Source organism: Gracilinanus agilis, chromosome 4, assembly GCF_016433145.1.
Source record: "Gracilinanus agilis isolate LMUSP501 chromosome 4, AgileGrace, whole genome shotgun sequence".
NCBI classification, from domain to species: domain Eukaryota; kingdom Metazoa; phylum Chordata; class Mammalia; order Didelphimorphia; family Didelphidae; genus Gracilinanus; species Gracilinanus agilis.
The window spans coordinates 176,438,316-176,455,752 of record NC_058133.1 but is presented as its reverse complement, the minus strand read 5'-3'; the positions used below and the strand labels follow the sequence as shown (position 1 = coordinate 176,455,752).

Here is a 17,437-nt window from a genome sequence, read left to right as displayed (position 1 = left end):
CTGTGGTAAAATCGAATGTAATGGACCTCTGAACCAGCAGCAATGCAATGACCCAGGACAATTCTGAGGGATTTATGGTAAAGATGCTACCCACATTCAGAGGAGGGACTGCAGGAGAGGAAACATATAGGAAAAACAACTGCATGAACGCATGGGTCGGGGTGGACATGATTGAGGGTGTAGACTCGAAACTACCACACCAATGCAACTACCAACAATTTGGAAATTGGTCTTGATCAAGGACACATGACAAAACTAGTGGAAATGCGCATGGGTAGGGGGGGTGCGGGGGGGGGGGTTGAAGGGGAAAGGAGGAGCATGAATCATGTAACCATGTTAAAAATGAATATTAATAAATGTAAAAAAAAAAAAAAAAAAAAAAAAGGCAGAATAGCAGTAAGGGCTAGCTAGGTAACTGGGGTTAAGAAGTGACTTGCCCATGCTCACACAGCTGGGAAGAATTTGAAGCTAGATTTGAACCAAGACCTCCTATCTCCAGGCTTGTATCTCTAGCCATTGAGATACCGTTACCCCTAATGTGGCTTCTTTAAAATTATTTCCACTGATAAAGTAATATCATAAAGAAACAATGAATTCTGACTTTCCTGAAACATCCTAGTTTACTGAAGAATTCATATCTTACTTTAGGTCCATAAATTAAAGGACAACAGTTTTTGATACAAACATTATAAATAGGGTAAAGGAATGAGTATCTTTGCCCTCATTGTCTGACTTTGTTTTATGGGTTTTATTTTTATTTGGTTTACATTAATTTTAAAGATTTTGTGTGGATTAATAAAAATGACTTTTAACCTAAAAAAAAAACTTTTCAAAAAAGAGACAATTTTACTTATTAAAGGTGTTGGAATATTTTAATTTAACAAATCCAATACAATATCAATTAGCATGAGTACTGCAATTCAAAGACATGATTAACTTAGTGTTTTTATTTACAAAATCTTATGAAATAAACACTGAAATAAAATACTTAAAATGATCACCAGGATCATAGAAACTAAAGAGTAGTGTCACTACAGCACACCAAGTAAAATACCAAAAGGAAACATGCAGAAAGTTCTTCAGAGGGCACTATCTTTTCCCATTAAAATTACATTATACTCATAAAATTCTCAAAACACATATATATTTGCCTATATATGTTCATGGAGACACTGTAGACACCTTTTTTCTTTCTTAAGAAAACAAAAGCAGGCATTTGAAAAAAATTACTCAGCATAAATGATCAAGTCTAGAAACTTTGTAAAATCAAGCAATGACAATAAAACTTCACATGCTGACAATAATCTCTACCCTCCCTCAAGGAATTTTCTTTTATGGGTACAATATTTCCATCATGCCTGGGAAGTGGGTATATCTAATTAAATCTCAGTTTCCTAAAGAGGAAAACTGAGCCTGGAAAGGTTAAATTTCTCAAATATAGCAATGGACTGATCTTGCTCCTAAATGTTCAAAGTCTTATGACTGAGCAAGACAGATCAAGCTTCAAAGAAACACTCCAGGTTCTGTTTTCACTTGAATATCCACTTGACTGAATAGAAAACTAAGATCAATTCCCAGAATACAAAAGTAAAACATGATGCAGTTAAAAATAGTACTCAAATGGCTTACAGATTTTTAAGGTTTTAATAGACACTTATTACAAATAGTTAATATAGCACAATCAACTCTCACAACACATTTATTACCATACTATCTCTGTCAAAATATCAATTTCCTTGCACACAAGGAAATAATGCTCATTCCATACCTCAGAATGAAACAATGTCTTAAATTTGCCTTCTGCATCTATTTCTTTTTTTCTTAACTTCAGCTCTTTCCAACTCCATAGCTTAGACTCATGGCTTTCACATTCATCAGTAGCCAATCTGTTCAATGGCATCTTATTCAAGAGAGTTCTACAAACAAAGGAGAAAGATTATTAAAAATAGATTAGGAATACCAGTTTCCAAAATTATTACATCGATCAAATTTTGCTTTTAGATGTAGACATCTTTTGACAATATTAAATGAAAACTCAAATGTGTTCATTTTTTCATTAATTTGGCAATTAAAAATGAAATTTCATTATCCAATTTCTATTTATCCCAGTAAATAAATGCACAAGTCACATCCCCTAAAATTTATTTTGTTGTAATATATTTCCCTGAGAAGCTATGGATTCAGCCAGTGGAGATAACACTGAATATAGGATTTGGGAACACTGTTGCTCACAGTATGCCTAAAAGAGGAATCATAGGAGAAACAATCTATTGATAAATGGGCAATGAGAGAGTACCACCATTCCCTCAGGTGGGTATAGATAATGTTTGGCAGGCTGAATCTAGGTAAAGTAGTCTTAAACCTATTCTCATTAGCAATTGCTGCCCCTAGCAACCATATTACTTCAGAGATTTCCCTATCCTTATCTCTTCCTAATGGACAGTTGAACAAAGTCCCAACATTTTTCTCAGGAACACAAAGACAAAGCTCTTCTTTAGACAAGTATCCAAGGTCCTGGCCCAGAGGCCCTACTATCTCACCTGGAACTATTTTAGAAGTAGAAAGTTCCTCAGGGTTTTCAGACTCACATGGATTCTCGCCATCAAAATGCATAGAGTACCCAAACTGTATAACATGCTTACAAAGGGGTATGTAGAACTAAAAGGAGAACAACTATGTTGATTGGTGTCTTGTACATTGTAGGAACTCAGTAAATGTTTATGAAATGAAATTGGACCACCAATATCAAGAGTCCCTAAAACAGTACAAAACTAATTCCATTAGGGTCATATGGTTACTTGAAGTTTGTTGCTAGCCTTAACCCTTTAAGTCCCTCAACTAAACTTTCTTGCTCTTGGATTCTTGGCTCCCTTAATATAAATTTGTGGCACATTTGTCAAATGCAAAGAAGCTTACCACAAACAAGTTATTTCATTCAATTATCTGACCCTAAAGTCAATTTCTAGATTTTATAGAACACAGACTTCTCTCTAGCTGGGTGGGATCTAATAACTTCACTCTGTAACACTCAGTCAAATAATATAAAGCTAAAAAAGGATCCATCAGAAGTTCTTTTGACTATATCAAATGATAGAGCCCTAACCAATCCTTGCTAAATTATTTACCTTAAATAACTTCATAGTACAGAGTAGACTCCAAAGCGTTATCTATCATACCCAAAATGGGAACCTTTAATTTTTTCTGAACTATTATACCATTACTCTTGTTAAATGTCTCCACAAAATTCTATGCCATTTTCCTCAACAAATGGCAGAATTGGATTTTTTCATCTAATATTTTTCTTTAGTAGCTAGCAAGTTTCAACCAATTGTTCAACTACTGATCATTGCAACACTATTCTATTTTGGGAGTGGGATGGAATCAGATAACTGCATAAAACTTCTAATTTTTTGTTATTTTTTCACCAGTCTTTGATTCTATGGGTAGGAAAAAGCTAGAGACAAACTACATGGAATGGAGCTATTATTGCTTCTTTGAAGCCTGAGGCATACTATTGATAAAGTCTGAATGGACAGGAATTGATGTCATAAATTAGAATGTTAGAATGTACAAAATGGCTTCATCACTTTCCTTTTATCCTATAATGTAGTATAACTCTGAGGTACATTGGTCTATGTATATCTTATAGTTGTGGAAAAATACAAGCATCCTTAATGCAGCTGACAATTTTAGGTTTAACTAGAAATAGACTTAACATGTAATTGTACTTGTTGGCTATGCATCAACTAAAATCAAGGAGCAGCTAGGAGGCTTAGTGGACTGAGAGCCAGGCCTAGAGGCCCTGGGTTCAAATCTGGTTCCAGATACTTCCTAGCTGTGTGACTCTGGGCAAGTCACTTAACCCCTATTGCCTAGCCCTTATTACTCTTCTGCTTTGGAACCAATACACAGTATTGATTCCAAGATGGAAGGTAAGGGTTTAAAAAAAACGAACTAAAAACTAAAATCATAGTATTATATATACAAGGCTGGACTGGTTTTTATGTTTGAGGTCATTTCAAGGTCTAACATTCTATAAATCTATATATTCTCCAACATCTAAATGAACAATGCTAAATAAGCAAAATCTTTCTATAAATTCATTACTCTAATTTATCTTGATGGGCCCATTGTAGTACAATTCTACTTAAAAATTAAATAGTATACAGATGCTATTCTGAGGGTCTTTTATGGCTGAGATGGAGGATCATTAACACTTGCCCTTAAAGCTTTTCAGGACTCAAAATTCTGTACCAGGTTAGATGCTGTTAAAGTACTTGGACATCTTAATCAAATATTGTCTATGTGATGAAAGACTCAAAGCTCTCTTTTGAGGAAAAATATTAATCAATAAACAATAAGCATTTAAATGCTTACTATGTGCCAGGTACTGTGCTAACCACTGGGAACACAAAAAGGGGCAACAAACAGTCCTTGCCCTTACAGAGCTTATGATCTAATGCGGGAGACATGTAAACAAATATATATAAAACAAACTATATATGGGACAAATGGGGAATAATTAACAGAGAAGTTAGTTATTCCCCATTTGCCCCATACTTCTATTCAGAGTTGAAATATAGGAGTACCTGTGGATAAAATAAATACAAACAAAAAAAAAAGACATTAGATTTAAGAAAGGTTGGAGGAAGCTTCCAATAAAAAAAATAGGATTTTAGTTGAGACTTAAAAGAAAGCCAGGGAGTTCAATAGGCAGAGCTGAGGAGGGAGAACATATCATGCTTGGAGGACAGCCAGAGAGAATGCCAGGAGTCAAGAGAAAGAGAGATGAAGTGTCTTGTTCAAGGAAAAGGCCAATGTCACTGAACTAAAGACTAAATGTTGGAAAATAGGGTATAAGAAGACTAGAAAGGTAGGAAAGGGCTAAGTTATGAAGGGCTCTGAATGCCAAGCAGAACACTTTGGGTTTGTATTTATTTTATCCACAGGTACTCCTATATTTCAACTCTGAATAGAAGCAAGCTGTTTGCTTCAACTCAGAGCAAATCATGCCCCCAAAATCTTCACAAGAGCGTTTCTTCTGCTTTCAGCACATCTGATATCCAAAGCATATGGATCCTTCATTAATTAACAACACAATATCATCAACACTTCAGGAACTCATCATGAATTGATTGTAATCCTATACTTGTCAATAGCTCCCTAGAGATATCTGGTACTTGAAAGAGATCATTTAACAGTTAAGTTAAAGGATTACTCTACACCAAAGGTGTCAAAATTAAAATAGAAATGGAGCTACTCAATTCTAAAATAAGGATGTCTAAGGGCTATATTTTTACTAGAAAACAACATATTATTTGTTTTACTATTGTTTTATTTTGTTGAATATTTCCCAATTACATTTTAATCTGGTTCAGGTCACACTAGACAGTATAGTGGGTTTCATGTTTGATATCTTTGATCTAGATTTTCAAATGGAATTAATCTGATTTATCAGAAAGTAATATACCACCCCACAAAAAAAGAAAGAAAAGAAAGTAATATATCAAAACCATATTTTCTCAGCTGAGGAAATTCCTGAATTAAAATTTAATGCCATGCTTACAGCTTTTATTTAGTTGATATAAGAAATATCCATTTCAATGTGTCTTCTGTAAAACTATTGCTATTACCTAATGCCCTTGAGCTCGAGGCCTATGTGATACATCCAGAGAAAGAACTGTGGAAGTAGAAACACAGAAGAAAAACAACTGCTTGATCACATTGGTCGATGAGGATATGACTGGGGATGTAGACTCTAAATGATCACCCTAATGTAAATATCAACAATATGGAAATAGGTCTTGATCAATGACACATGTAAAACCCAATGGAATTGTGCATTGGCTATGGGAGGAGGTTGGGAAGAGGGGAGGGAAAGAACATGAATCATGTAACCATGGAAAAATTTTCTTAATCAATTAAAAAAATAAAAAAAAGATCTATGTGATAAAATTTTTCCTTAAAATTCAATACCAAGAAAAAAGACTCTCTCCAAACAAACTTACAAGTTTTCTTTTCTTCATTTCTTTTTTTCCCCTTAAACCAGTGGTTCCCAAACTTTTTTGGTCTACCGCCCCCTTTCCAGAAAAAAATATTACTTAGCCCCCTGGAAATTAATTTTTTTAAAATTTTAATAGCAATTAATAGGAAAGATAAATGCACCTGTGGCCATCACTGCCCCCCCCCGGATTGCTGCAGCACCCACCGGGGGTGGTAGCACCCACTTTGGGAATCACTGCCTTAAACCCTTACCTTCCGCCTTGCAATCAACACTGTGTATTGGTTCCAAGGCAGAAGAATGGTAAGGGCTATGACTTGCCCAGGGTCACACAGATCAGAAGTGTCTGAGGCCAGATTTGTAGCCAGGACCTTCTGTCTCTAGGCCTGGCTCTCAATCCACTGAGCCACCCAGCTGCCCCCCCCCCCAAGTTTTCTTTTAATAAGACAATAAGAAATATGTCAACATGTATCCCTCTTTAACTTGGCTACCAGCATATTCAGAGCTAAATTTAGTGCTCAACTTCAATAATTACTAACTAATTTCAGGTGCCTTGTAACATGTACTCATTCTATTTAGTTTTGGTATGTGCTTTAAAAAATTTAATTTGTTTCATTTTAGAAATTTAATTTTATAAGTTGTCAAATCTTTCTGGAAGAGGGAAAGGTATGAATTATTAAAAAGCCTATTCCTTTGGGATGCTAGATTGGGGGATGCAGAGAAGTATAGGACATGATTCCAGATTTCCAGGACTTTATAATTTGGTTCAGGAGATGATGTACATAAATCTTTACACTCTAAAGATGATTTCCAGCCAGAATGACTGCCTGAACAGGAGGCAGCCCTACCCTCTGTCCTTGCTTCAACATATCTACTCCAGTAACGCACTGACAGTCACATTAGACCAAATAATATTCAATAATTCTAGTGAGAAACTACAGTGAGCAGCTGAAAGGGTGGTAGATTTTATTAGTTGTGTCTCTCCAAATATATATTCTTCCTAATTAGATTTTTGAATGAGAGAAAATATGTGTATATATATATACATATAGTATACAAATACATATATTATACACATGCATATATTTACATATATGCACACATGTGAGTGCATATACACACATATCCTAAACCTATATGTCAGTGATAGCAAATCTTTTAGAGACAGAATGCCAGTCCCTGCCCCCATCCCACCCTCCAGGCTGAATGCCATGCCTGATCTCCCCCACTCCCCAGAAATCAAGTGCCATACACTGCAACACCCTACCCCAGACAGGGGAGGGGGGAAGCACTCCCATTGGCTGCTGGGTAGAGGGGCGGGGAGAAGTAAGGAATGACCTCAGGTGCATGGAGTTGGGGAGGGGAACAACTCCACCCTGAATTCCTCTGGCTTTCTAGTAACAATCTCTGGTGGACGACTGTAGGCATGCCCATAGAGAGGGTTCTGTGTAGCCCTTTTGGCATGTGTGCCAAAGGTTCACCATCACAGCTATAGGTTACTGATAAAACTATCTTTATTTTAGGCTTGATGAAACCTTAGTTCATTATTAATGAAAGTCACCACTGTAGATTATCTCCCAGTAGTGAGTTAAAAAACCACTGTACCTCCCCTATACTTGTGTGCTTGGTTCTCTTGACTACCTCATAGCAAGAATATAATTGTTTTTCTCTTATTTTTAGGTGAAGAAATGTTTTAATTTAAATATTTTAAATAGATTTCCCCCACAGATTTTTTTTTTCCAATTCTTAAATAAAACCTTTTAATTTCACAAAAGTAACAATGAAAAACTATCCGTTGCTAAGAAGGTTTCTCTTTACTATCATCTGCCTATAATACTCACCTCAACTACATTGCTTCAATAAGCACATTTACTCCAAATGAAGCCCCTGAACCAAATATTCAGTGTGAGGGCTCTAATAATTATAAGGTATAAATACCAATTGGTCATTTCTCTGCTCTTTTTCCTTGTTAGTTTAAGGGAAAGGATAAAGGAGACAGTTTCAAGTAAAAGTCTTCATAGCTTTAGGGGCCTACAGGGGATCCTTTACAAGAGGTAGAGGCCAGGACAGATAGAGAAGGAAGGAACTATGGAGGATATTCTGCTCCTGTGTAGGGAAAAGCAAAGGAGAGTTGCTTTTTTCTCTGCTTTGAATGTCCCCTTGTGTCTAAGCAACACACTTGAGTCTTTTTAATGTAATAACTATTTACCCTGGACACTCTTACATGGATGCTAAGTGCAGACCTGAATATTCTTTCTACCTCAAAATCTGTATGTAGTCTTCTGAATTCTATTTAGATTCTGGGCTAAGAAAGTAGCAAATGAGGATTTTTTTTTTTTTTGGACAGCATGATTCAACAGTATCCATTATCCAAGTGGTGCAGTAGATAGCCAGGCCTGGAGACAGACAGTCCTGGGTTCAAATCTGATCTCAGACACTTCCATGGTGTATAATGCTGGGCAAGTCACTTCCCTTGCCTAGCTCTTACTGCTTTTCTGCCTTGGAACCAACACTTAGTATTGATTCTAAGACAGAAGGTAAGGATTTGAACAACAAGAAAAAAGAACTTGATGGAGTATTCAAATATTATGTATCTGTATCTTTATATATACATTGTTTTAGATACCTTTTTAAATTAAATTTAATCTATTAGTGGAGCTACTGTACAACTATAGGTTGGAGAAGTATCAAAAGATTATTCCTAGGTGTATTTAATTTTTTTTCTTTTAGTTATGCTCATTCTTTGGTTAAGGGAACTTACTTTACAAGCACACCAAAACAACTGCCTTTAAAATAATTTAAGAAACTATATTTTTCCAAAAGTAGCTTCATTCAATTGATCCTCTGAAAAAGATTATTCATAATAAAAAAATTAATAAAGGCTGTATAACATATACAATCTTAGGTTTTCTCAATGTCTACATGGATTATAAGGGCCCTGACAGATGTAAAATTGTTATTATTTAGATAAGTTTAGCAATGACTTATCTACAACACAATTGAGTAAGGATTTATTAAATGCCAACCATTTGAAAGGCACCTGGTTGGAAGTGGGGAATACAAAAACTTAAATGAATAGTCCTTGACCTAAAATGATTATACCCTACTTGAAAGGATTGCCAATTCAGTTATTGATTGTGCTAAAGATATAATCTTAATCTATCACAAAAAAGCAAATTTTAAAAGAAACAGATTGAGAAAGAAGGAACTGTTAGAATCTGATCACAGATCAAAACATGCCATCTTTTATTTCCTTCATCAGTTTTTTATTGAATACATATGGTCTTCAGGAAAGACATGGGGAATATGGAAATGTCTATTGCATGAAAGCACTGATATAACCTACATTAGACTATTAACTGCCTTGGGGATGGGGGAGAGAGAAAAACAAGATAATTTGAAAAGAAAAATATCAGAAAACAATTGTCAAAAATTGTTTCTACAAGTAATTGAAAAAAAATTCAATTAAAAAGTTAAATAAAAAAATAAAAATTAAGCCCATCACAATTTAAAAAGAAAAAGAAGACTGAAAATCATCTAAGAGATATAAAAAACCACAAATGCCTTATACAGGAACAAAATTATACATACATAATGTTTCACAAAGTTGATTTATCAGATGTTTGAAGAACACTTACCTGTTTGAGGTTGTGATGAAAACTTGTAACCAAGGTGGCTGAAAGGAAACAAGATAAAAAGTTTCCTTATTTTCTGACTTCTGATTTTAAAAATTAATCATTTTTTATGATGACTCCTACAAGAACTTTGTACTATCAACTAACTCCTTGTCCTGGTACTATTTCCTACCCTTTTCTAACTTTGCTGATATCAAGTAAAGACAGCCTCCCCCTGCCAGGAAATCCATTTAGGAAAGCTGTAGTCTCCTGAACTAACTCAAAGAAAAAGGCTGCTTGGAGCAACTACCAATATAATCAAGTTACTAGTTCTCTGAATAGGAATCAAAAAATACTTTTTATCTTCTTTTAAAAACAACAACAAAATCCCAATTATTTGCAACTTTGGCATGTATTTTGAGCATAAACAAACATTTATCTCCCATCCTTGTATTGCCTACTCACCATTATTGAAACTTAACAGGGAAAAAAAAAAGACTGATAATCAATAGGGGCAGCTGCATGTTTCTTTTCTACTTTTGTGACTTTTCTTTCATGACCCTGTTTATGGATACTCTGGCAGATCTGGTTATAAAAGGCCCTTGGCAGTATTGATTTGCCTTATGAAGCTACCCAAACACCATTCTTGTTTTCTGCCTGATAGTTCTGTTTCCATTTCAGCACTTCTTTCTCATTGTATGCTGTAGCCAGATTTTGTGGAGTTATCAGGGCAAGATTTAAGTATAGCTCAGGTCTGCTCTTTGCTGCATATTCTGCAGTGGCATTTGCTCTGTTGTTGCCATGGGCAACTGAATCTGTGTTCTTCTTATGCACTCTGCAGTGCACAATTGCTATCTGCTTTGGGAGCTGTAAAGCAGCTAGTAGTTCACTTGTGATTTGTGCATTGGCTACTAATTTTCCAGAGGATATTAAGAAGCCTCTCTGCAACCACAGACTGCCAACTTTGTGACAAATTCCAAATGCATACTTGGAATTGGTATAGACTGTCACACACCTGTGTTTGGTGATGATACAAGCTTGCTTTAAAGCTAATAGCTCTGCAGCCTGCACACTTAGATGTGATGGCAAAGCTGCTACCCAAACTGTCTCAAACTCTGTTACCACTGCTGCTCCAGTGTAGCATACCCCATCTCTCATAAAGGAGGATCCATCCGTGAAGAGAATAAAGTTTGGATTCTCCAGAGGTGTATCTGAGAGATTGTCCCTTGGTTTTTCAGTAATTTGGACCATTTTAGTACACTCATGCAGCTGTTCACCAGAGGTAGGTAAATTTCTTCAGGGTAATGTTCTCATTTGCTAAAAGCATTAGCTTGTATCAAGCCTGCCTGTGGCCTGAAAAGACTTGGGTCTTATGCCTTAACAGTAAGGCTTCAACCTCATGTGGACACATGATGGTAAGCAGATTCCCCAGAATTAAGTCAGCTACCTTTGACTCTAACAGAACTGTTGCTGCTATGCCTCTGAGACATGGAGGAGCTCCCGCAGCTATTGGATCCAGTTATGCAGAATAATACGCAATAGGTTTTTGCTGCATTAGCACCCCAGAGGCTATACTTTTCCTCTCATGGACATATAGAATGGTTTCTTGTAATCTGGTATGCCCAGAGCTGGTGCCGATAAGATAACATGCTTTAATTTTGAAATAGCATCCAGGTGTTCTGATGTTAATTTTAATGGCTCTGTTACAGTCTTTTGTTAGTTGTGACAATGACTTCACCACCTCCCCCAAACCAGGTATCCATTGTCTGCAAAACCCTGTAGCTCCCAGAATAGCTCTAAGCCGCTTTTTGGTATTTGGTACAGTAAGTTTTTGAATGCATGTTATTATTTTCTCTGAGATATGCCTGGCCCTCTGAGATATATGAGATGAAATAAAGCCTAAATATTCTACTCTCAGCAAACACTGCTGCACCTTGGACTTGGAAATCTTATGTCCCCTTTTGAATAACTCAAAGAGAAGGTACTTGCTCTCTTTGGCATGCCTTAACCAATGGTGAGGCAATCAACAGATCAACTTGAATCAACTTGCCCTCTTTTAAATGTATGGAAGCTAGGTCCTCAGTCAAAATTTGGGAGAAGATTGAAGGGCTTTCGCACAACTCCTGGGCAGATGCCTCTATGGGAACTGGATACTGTTCCAGGTGAAGGCAAATAGTTTCTGGGAATCTTCATGTACAGGGATGGGGAAAAATGCAGAATAGAGATCTACAACTGTGAAAAATTTTGCATTGCTAGTTATCGATGATATAATTGTGGCTGGTCTCGGGACTACCACATGACGTTTGACTACATGATTATTTATGGCCCTTAGATCTTGCACAAAACGATAGATTGGTTTGCCATTTTCGTCCAGTTTTGGCTTTTTAACCAGCAGGATTGTTATACTCAGACATGCAGAGAAAAAGATCTTTTGTTTGATTAATGACTCAATGACAGGAGTTATGCCCTCTAGAGCCTCTTTTGACAGTCGATATTGTGGAATGCATGGAGGCAGGCTGTCTTTGGTCTGGATCTTAATTGGCACTGCTAATTTTAGCAAGCCTACGTCTGTGGTCAACATAGCCCAAAGACTTGTAGGAATGTCTGTGGGGATCTCATATATTTGTGGCCTCTCCACCTCTGCTTCCCGGATGTCCAAAAACAATATTGGGAAAAGCTCCAGAGATTTTTCAGGCAATTCCAATGAAATATCCCCTTCTGGTGTGCAAATGATGGTAGCCCTGAGTTTGCAGTTAATCTCTTCCCAGAAGGTTTGCAGATGAATTAGGCATGAGCAGGAAAGAATGATCTATGCTAAAGGGACCAGGGCATACCATATGGGGTGGTAGCTTTTTAAATTCCAATGGTTCTCCACAAATGCCCACAACTTGCATAGATCTCACAGTGTCACACAACTGGTCAGGTGATTTTTCAACACAGACTTAGAGGCTCCGGGGTCCAGAAGACAATCATCAATTGCATTTCCCACTTTTAGGATGACATAGGGTTCTGTGCTTTGAGGTGGGGTATGGACTGGAATGACAGGTGTCATAACATCTGGATCAAGAAATTAAAATTCCTCTTCCTGTCCATTTTCATTTTGCACTTCATTTACTTCACTGTGTCTTCTCCTACATTCAGTATATCTGTTGCATCTATATACTGTATCCTTATCTCTTCAGTGTCATTTTCGTTAACTAGTCCATTTCCCCAGTAAAAAGTTCATAAGGCACTTCCCCCAAAGTGCTTCCTTCAGTGTATCAGCTTTAGGGATGTTTCTATTGACTACTTGAGAGAACTTGGGTCTATCACCATTTCGAATGTATGTCTGCATCGTGGTCATGTCTTTTGCTTGTGCTCCCCGATAGAATCTTCCTTCATCACTGGAATAAATAGGTCTCCTATCTTGGTAGTTATAGTGAAACCTATTGTTGGATACATTTCCCCCTATAGCCTGCATACCAGTTGTACCCTCTATCCATATATCAGCTCTCCCAGAAGTAGTTTCTGTTTCCCCTTTAGAATCTTCCATTCTGCCTTGCCTGACACTGATGTTGGAAATGCCCAAAATTTCCACTGTGGACCCCTGTTATTGAAATTGTGTTGCTGGGTGAAAATCTGTCTGGGCTACTTTACTCCTTTTATTGGCAGTACAGTTTTTTCATTCCTATCTGGTTTGTTTCTTTCCATCTTTAAATCTATCTGTTTCTTCAGATCTTCTATTATATCTGCAATCTCATTTTCATTTTTATCTTTGTCCACCTGGAAAATGTAGGAGGCAAATCTGTGGATGTGTTCTAAGGACATTTCTGGCCAGTCAGGACAATGTTACTGAAAGTACTGCCTTATGACTTTGCAGGAATTTTGTACAAATTGCCTATGCAATTGTTTTATATCTTTATCTACTGTGATATCAAGAGCTAAATATCTTTCTCCTAAATCAATTACACTATCCATAAACTTGGGATAGTGTTTCTCCCACTTCCTGCCATCGGCGCTCAAATTTTGTCCACGTCCCTGGTCTATTGGAGTTTTGTTTCATCATTTCAATCAATGCCTCCCTTGCTTTAATGAATTCCTCATAAACCCCTGCATTGTTCTCATCTCAGCTTGGGTTTAATTCTGGCCACTGTTGTGTTTCAGAGATAATTTTGGATTTCTCTCGTTTTTGTTAATACTCCATCCATCAGAATGTCCATATCAATATAGGTAGGATCATGCTGTTTGATCAGTTTTTCATATTTCCTAATTACTGCGACTGTTTCTTCATTAAAGAACGGGGTATACTTTTTTATACTGTCCAGGTCCCTTCCTCCATATCACAAGGATGTTCAGAATACAAGAAAACCCCATCCTAACAGAGAGCATTACCAGAATTGCCAGAATAAAGACAGAAAGTAGTGGAGCCCAGAAAACTATATCTAAAAGTAGTACTATCAACAGCTGATATAACATTACCAGCTGAGATATAAAATTCGGTGGAGGTTTTTCCATAATTAGTCCTGTGAGATTTCCCATGTTTAAAACTAACAAAAGATTCCACATTTGAAAAAAAAAAAAGAAAAATTTTCTACAACATTCAGTTGTTGTAGTGTTATCTGTGTGCCTTGGGCTAACAGAGAAGACACAAATGATTCAGCTGAGAGCAGTGACAGCCCTGTGGAACTCTCCTTGGTGCTGAAGTGTTTTCAGTTCCTGAGAATTCCATTAGCTAGAGCTGGCTGCCTGCTGCCTGCCTGCTTTTGAGATTTGAAATACAACTAATATTTTCTTTTTCTCGGTTTTGTAGGATCCTTTCCAAAACTAAGTTGCCAACTGTTGTAAAGGTTATTGACCCTTTATTAATTATTGGTATATTGACTATACTAATAGTTGTATCAGGTGTGAACAGGTTCTCAATTTGTCTGTTGAAAAATATGGCCACCAGGTAGTTGTAAAAATCTTTCTCAGGCCAGTTATAAAAAAAGCTTATTTATTATAACTACTAGATAAATATATAAAAGGAAAGTAAAAGAAATAAAGGAAATTAAATATTATAAAAGATTCCCTATTAACTAATAAAAACTATATAAGTTTCCCAACCAGCTTTCCCTCATGGGAAATCTTCATTGATTACCAAATGGCAATCCTACTTAATTCTACACTGAACCAAATAAATTATAATTCTATTTTACTATCCTAATTCCAAAACAAAATATTACTTAATGTGGTAGAAATATTTCTTTCCCTGCAGCCAAAACCTTGATGTTAGTTTGAGTCAGTGGCTGACTTCCAACGGCTGCTCTTTGCTGCCTCCAGAGGGGTTCTGAGTTATTGCACCGTAGCTCCCTTGTCTTCTTTGATCCAAAAGGTGTTCAAATTAGATCAGATTTAGATGTTACAAATCTTTCACAAACTCTTCAAGACTGATTCAAGAGGAAAGTCAGGAACAACCAACCTCTCTGTCTCTCTCCCAGAAGAAGTGGAGCAACTATACCTCAACCTTAAGCCACTATCCAAAATTCCCTATCTCTGACCTCATCAGGGTTCTATAGAAAATCTCATAAAGCAACCCCTTCCTTTCTTTAAACTCTCTATCTGACTACACTACATTACTAGCTATGGCTAATTACCTACCATTATCATTACATACGTAACATAGAAATACTAAATAAAAACCAATTGCTGTACAGAGGGATAGAAGAGAATCAAATCAAAATACAAGGGCCTTCTGAAAAATTACAGGAAACAACAGAAAATAGGCTAGATGGTAGAGTGAACAAAATAAATTTCATAGGCTGTCCAAGAAGTCAGTTTGATATATTTTCATATATATGTCTCATAGAACTTCTCAATTATATCCTGTATTACACAGGAAGGTTGGTAAGTCACAATTAGGCCATAATCATACTACATGGATACAATTATTTGCACCAGTGATAGCTAAGCTTGAGAAATAATAGAAGAGATAGCACTTTAAATATCCATTTTCCTTTAATTTCTTAAGTACCTTTACCAATGCTTTCTCTTGATAGGATATTATTTTCACAACATCCCTGTGAGGAAGGCTGGGACAGACATACTATCCCCATTATGCAGAGGAGGACAATGAAGCACCAAGATCTTAAGTGACTGCTCAGAAGTAATAAAACTAGTCAGGACAAAATTGGGTATATAACTCAAGTATATGGTTTATGGTCTAATAGTCTTTCCAGACTATTTAATATCATTATTGAATAATACTCACCCAAATATGAGTATATACACAAAATGAGGAAAGCATCTAGAATGAAAATATACATAATAGGTGTCTAATAATAGTTTGTTGTTGAATAAATAAAAGCAGATAGATTCACTTGGAGCAAACAGAATTCATTTGTAGATACTTTTATTGTCCTGTCTGTCATCTCCTGATTTCTTGGTCTCTTGTCTTAGGACAGTGATAGTGAACCTTTCAGATATCAAGTGACATCCCTCTGGCCTGCCCTCCCCGCCCCCCCCAGCCTGGCAGGGGAGAGAGGAAGCACTCCCATTAGGCAGCTGGGCGGAGGGGCAGGTGAAGTGATGAATGTCCTCAGATATGCATAGAGAAGGGGAGAGGAGTGGCCTGAGCACTCTGCTCCAAACCCTCCTCCCAGCTCTGCTACATGTGAGCCCTAGACAGGGAAGGGAAGAAGCATTCCCATTGGGCTGCTGGGCAGAGGGTGAAGTGAAAAAATATCCTCAGGTGTGGTGGAGAAGGCAAAGGGAGCAGCTCAGCCCCCCCCCCCCCCCGGTCCCTCTGCCTTTCTAGTAACAAATTCTGGTGGGTGATGGCACTTGTGCCCACAGAGAGGGCTCTGCATGTCATAGGTTCACCACTACTATCATAGGAGCTTCCCCAGTGTCCCATGTGTCTTCCTCCATTTCTCCCTCAGAATTTCCATATCTTCTGTCTCAGCCATTAACCGCTTTTCTCCCTTCAAGTTAGTGCGTGAGTGCATTTTTTAAATTGGACTGGATTTTAATTGGCTGATAGTTATATAAATTAATATGTAAATGGAATATTTATGTAAATGGAAATTTACACAATACACATATAACCTCACAATTCTCTGAAATACATTATTTCAGGTTTCCTTCCAGATTTAATAGTGCTATCTGTTCTTGTCTCCTTTCAAAATAAATATAGCATGCAAAGAGAAAATAAAATATTAACATATACATACAAAACACTCAAAACTACATTAGAGTTGTCTTATTGCAAGTCAATTCCTTCTGAAGTCTGGCATGTTGAGTGGGATTGTAATTGCTGTACTGCAGTCTGTTCTTCCTTAGTCAGAGGTGACAACTAGATAAGAAAAAATACAAAAAAGTCCTTATTTCATATTCTTTTGGGCTTCTAAAATTTTATAAAAACATATATATTTTACACTTTTACTAGTTATATGATCTCAAATTCTGGAAGAGAAAAATGAACCAGTTAAAAGTATTACACTACACTATGCTAGCTATTAGCTATTAAGAGAGGTGATATCACATTCATATTGACATCTCTCTTCTTTAGTCTTTTATTTTAGATTCTTCTTCACAAAACAATAAGGTAAAACCCATTTTTTAAAAAGAGCAAATTAAACTGATATGAAAATAATATTAGCCAATGTTTATCACTTTACTATGTGCCAGGCATTGTGCTCAGTTCTTTACAATTATTATCTCATTTGATCCTCAGAACAACCCCAGGAAGTAGTGCTATTATTATCCTCATTTTATAGATAAGGAAACTAAGGTAAACAGAGGTTAGGTGACTGGGTGAGGGTCACAAAGCTAGTGAGTGTGTAAGGCTGTATTTGAACTCAGGTCT

The 17,437-nt window shown here is 36.7% G+C and overlaps 1 protein-coding gene across 1 annotated transcript in view; it reads right to left on the bottom strand.

Annotated features, from left to right (window-relative positions):
- Nucleotides 1–853: 853 nt before the first annotated feature.
- Nucleotides 854–17,437, bottom strand: part of SKA2 (spindle and kinetochore associated complex subunit 2) — a 54,119-nt gene continuing 37,535 nt past the window's right edge. The window contains exons 4-5 of the mRNA XM_044672001.1: nt 9,640–9,677; nt 854–1,916 (exon numbers count right to left, since the gene is read on the bottom strand). Coding sequence (XP_044527936.1) covers nt 1,703–1,916; nt 9,640–9,677 — 252 coding nt within the window. The 3' untranslated portion in view covers nt 854–1,702. The remainder of the gene's footprint in view (nt 1,917–9,639; nt 9,678–17,437) is intronic.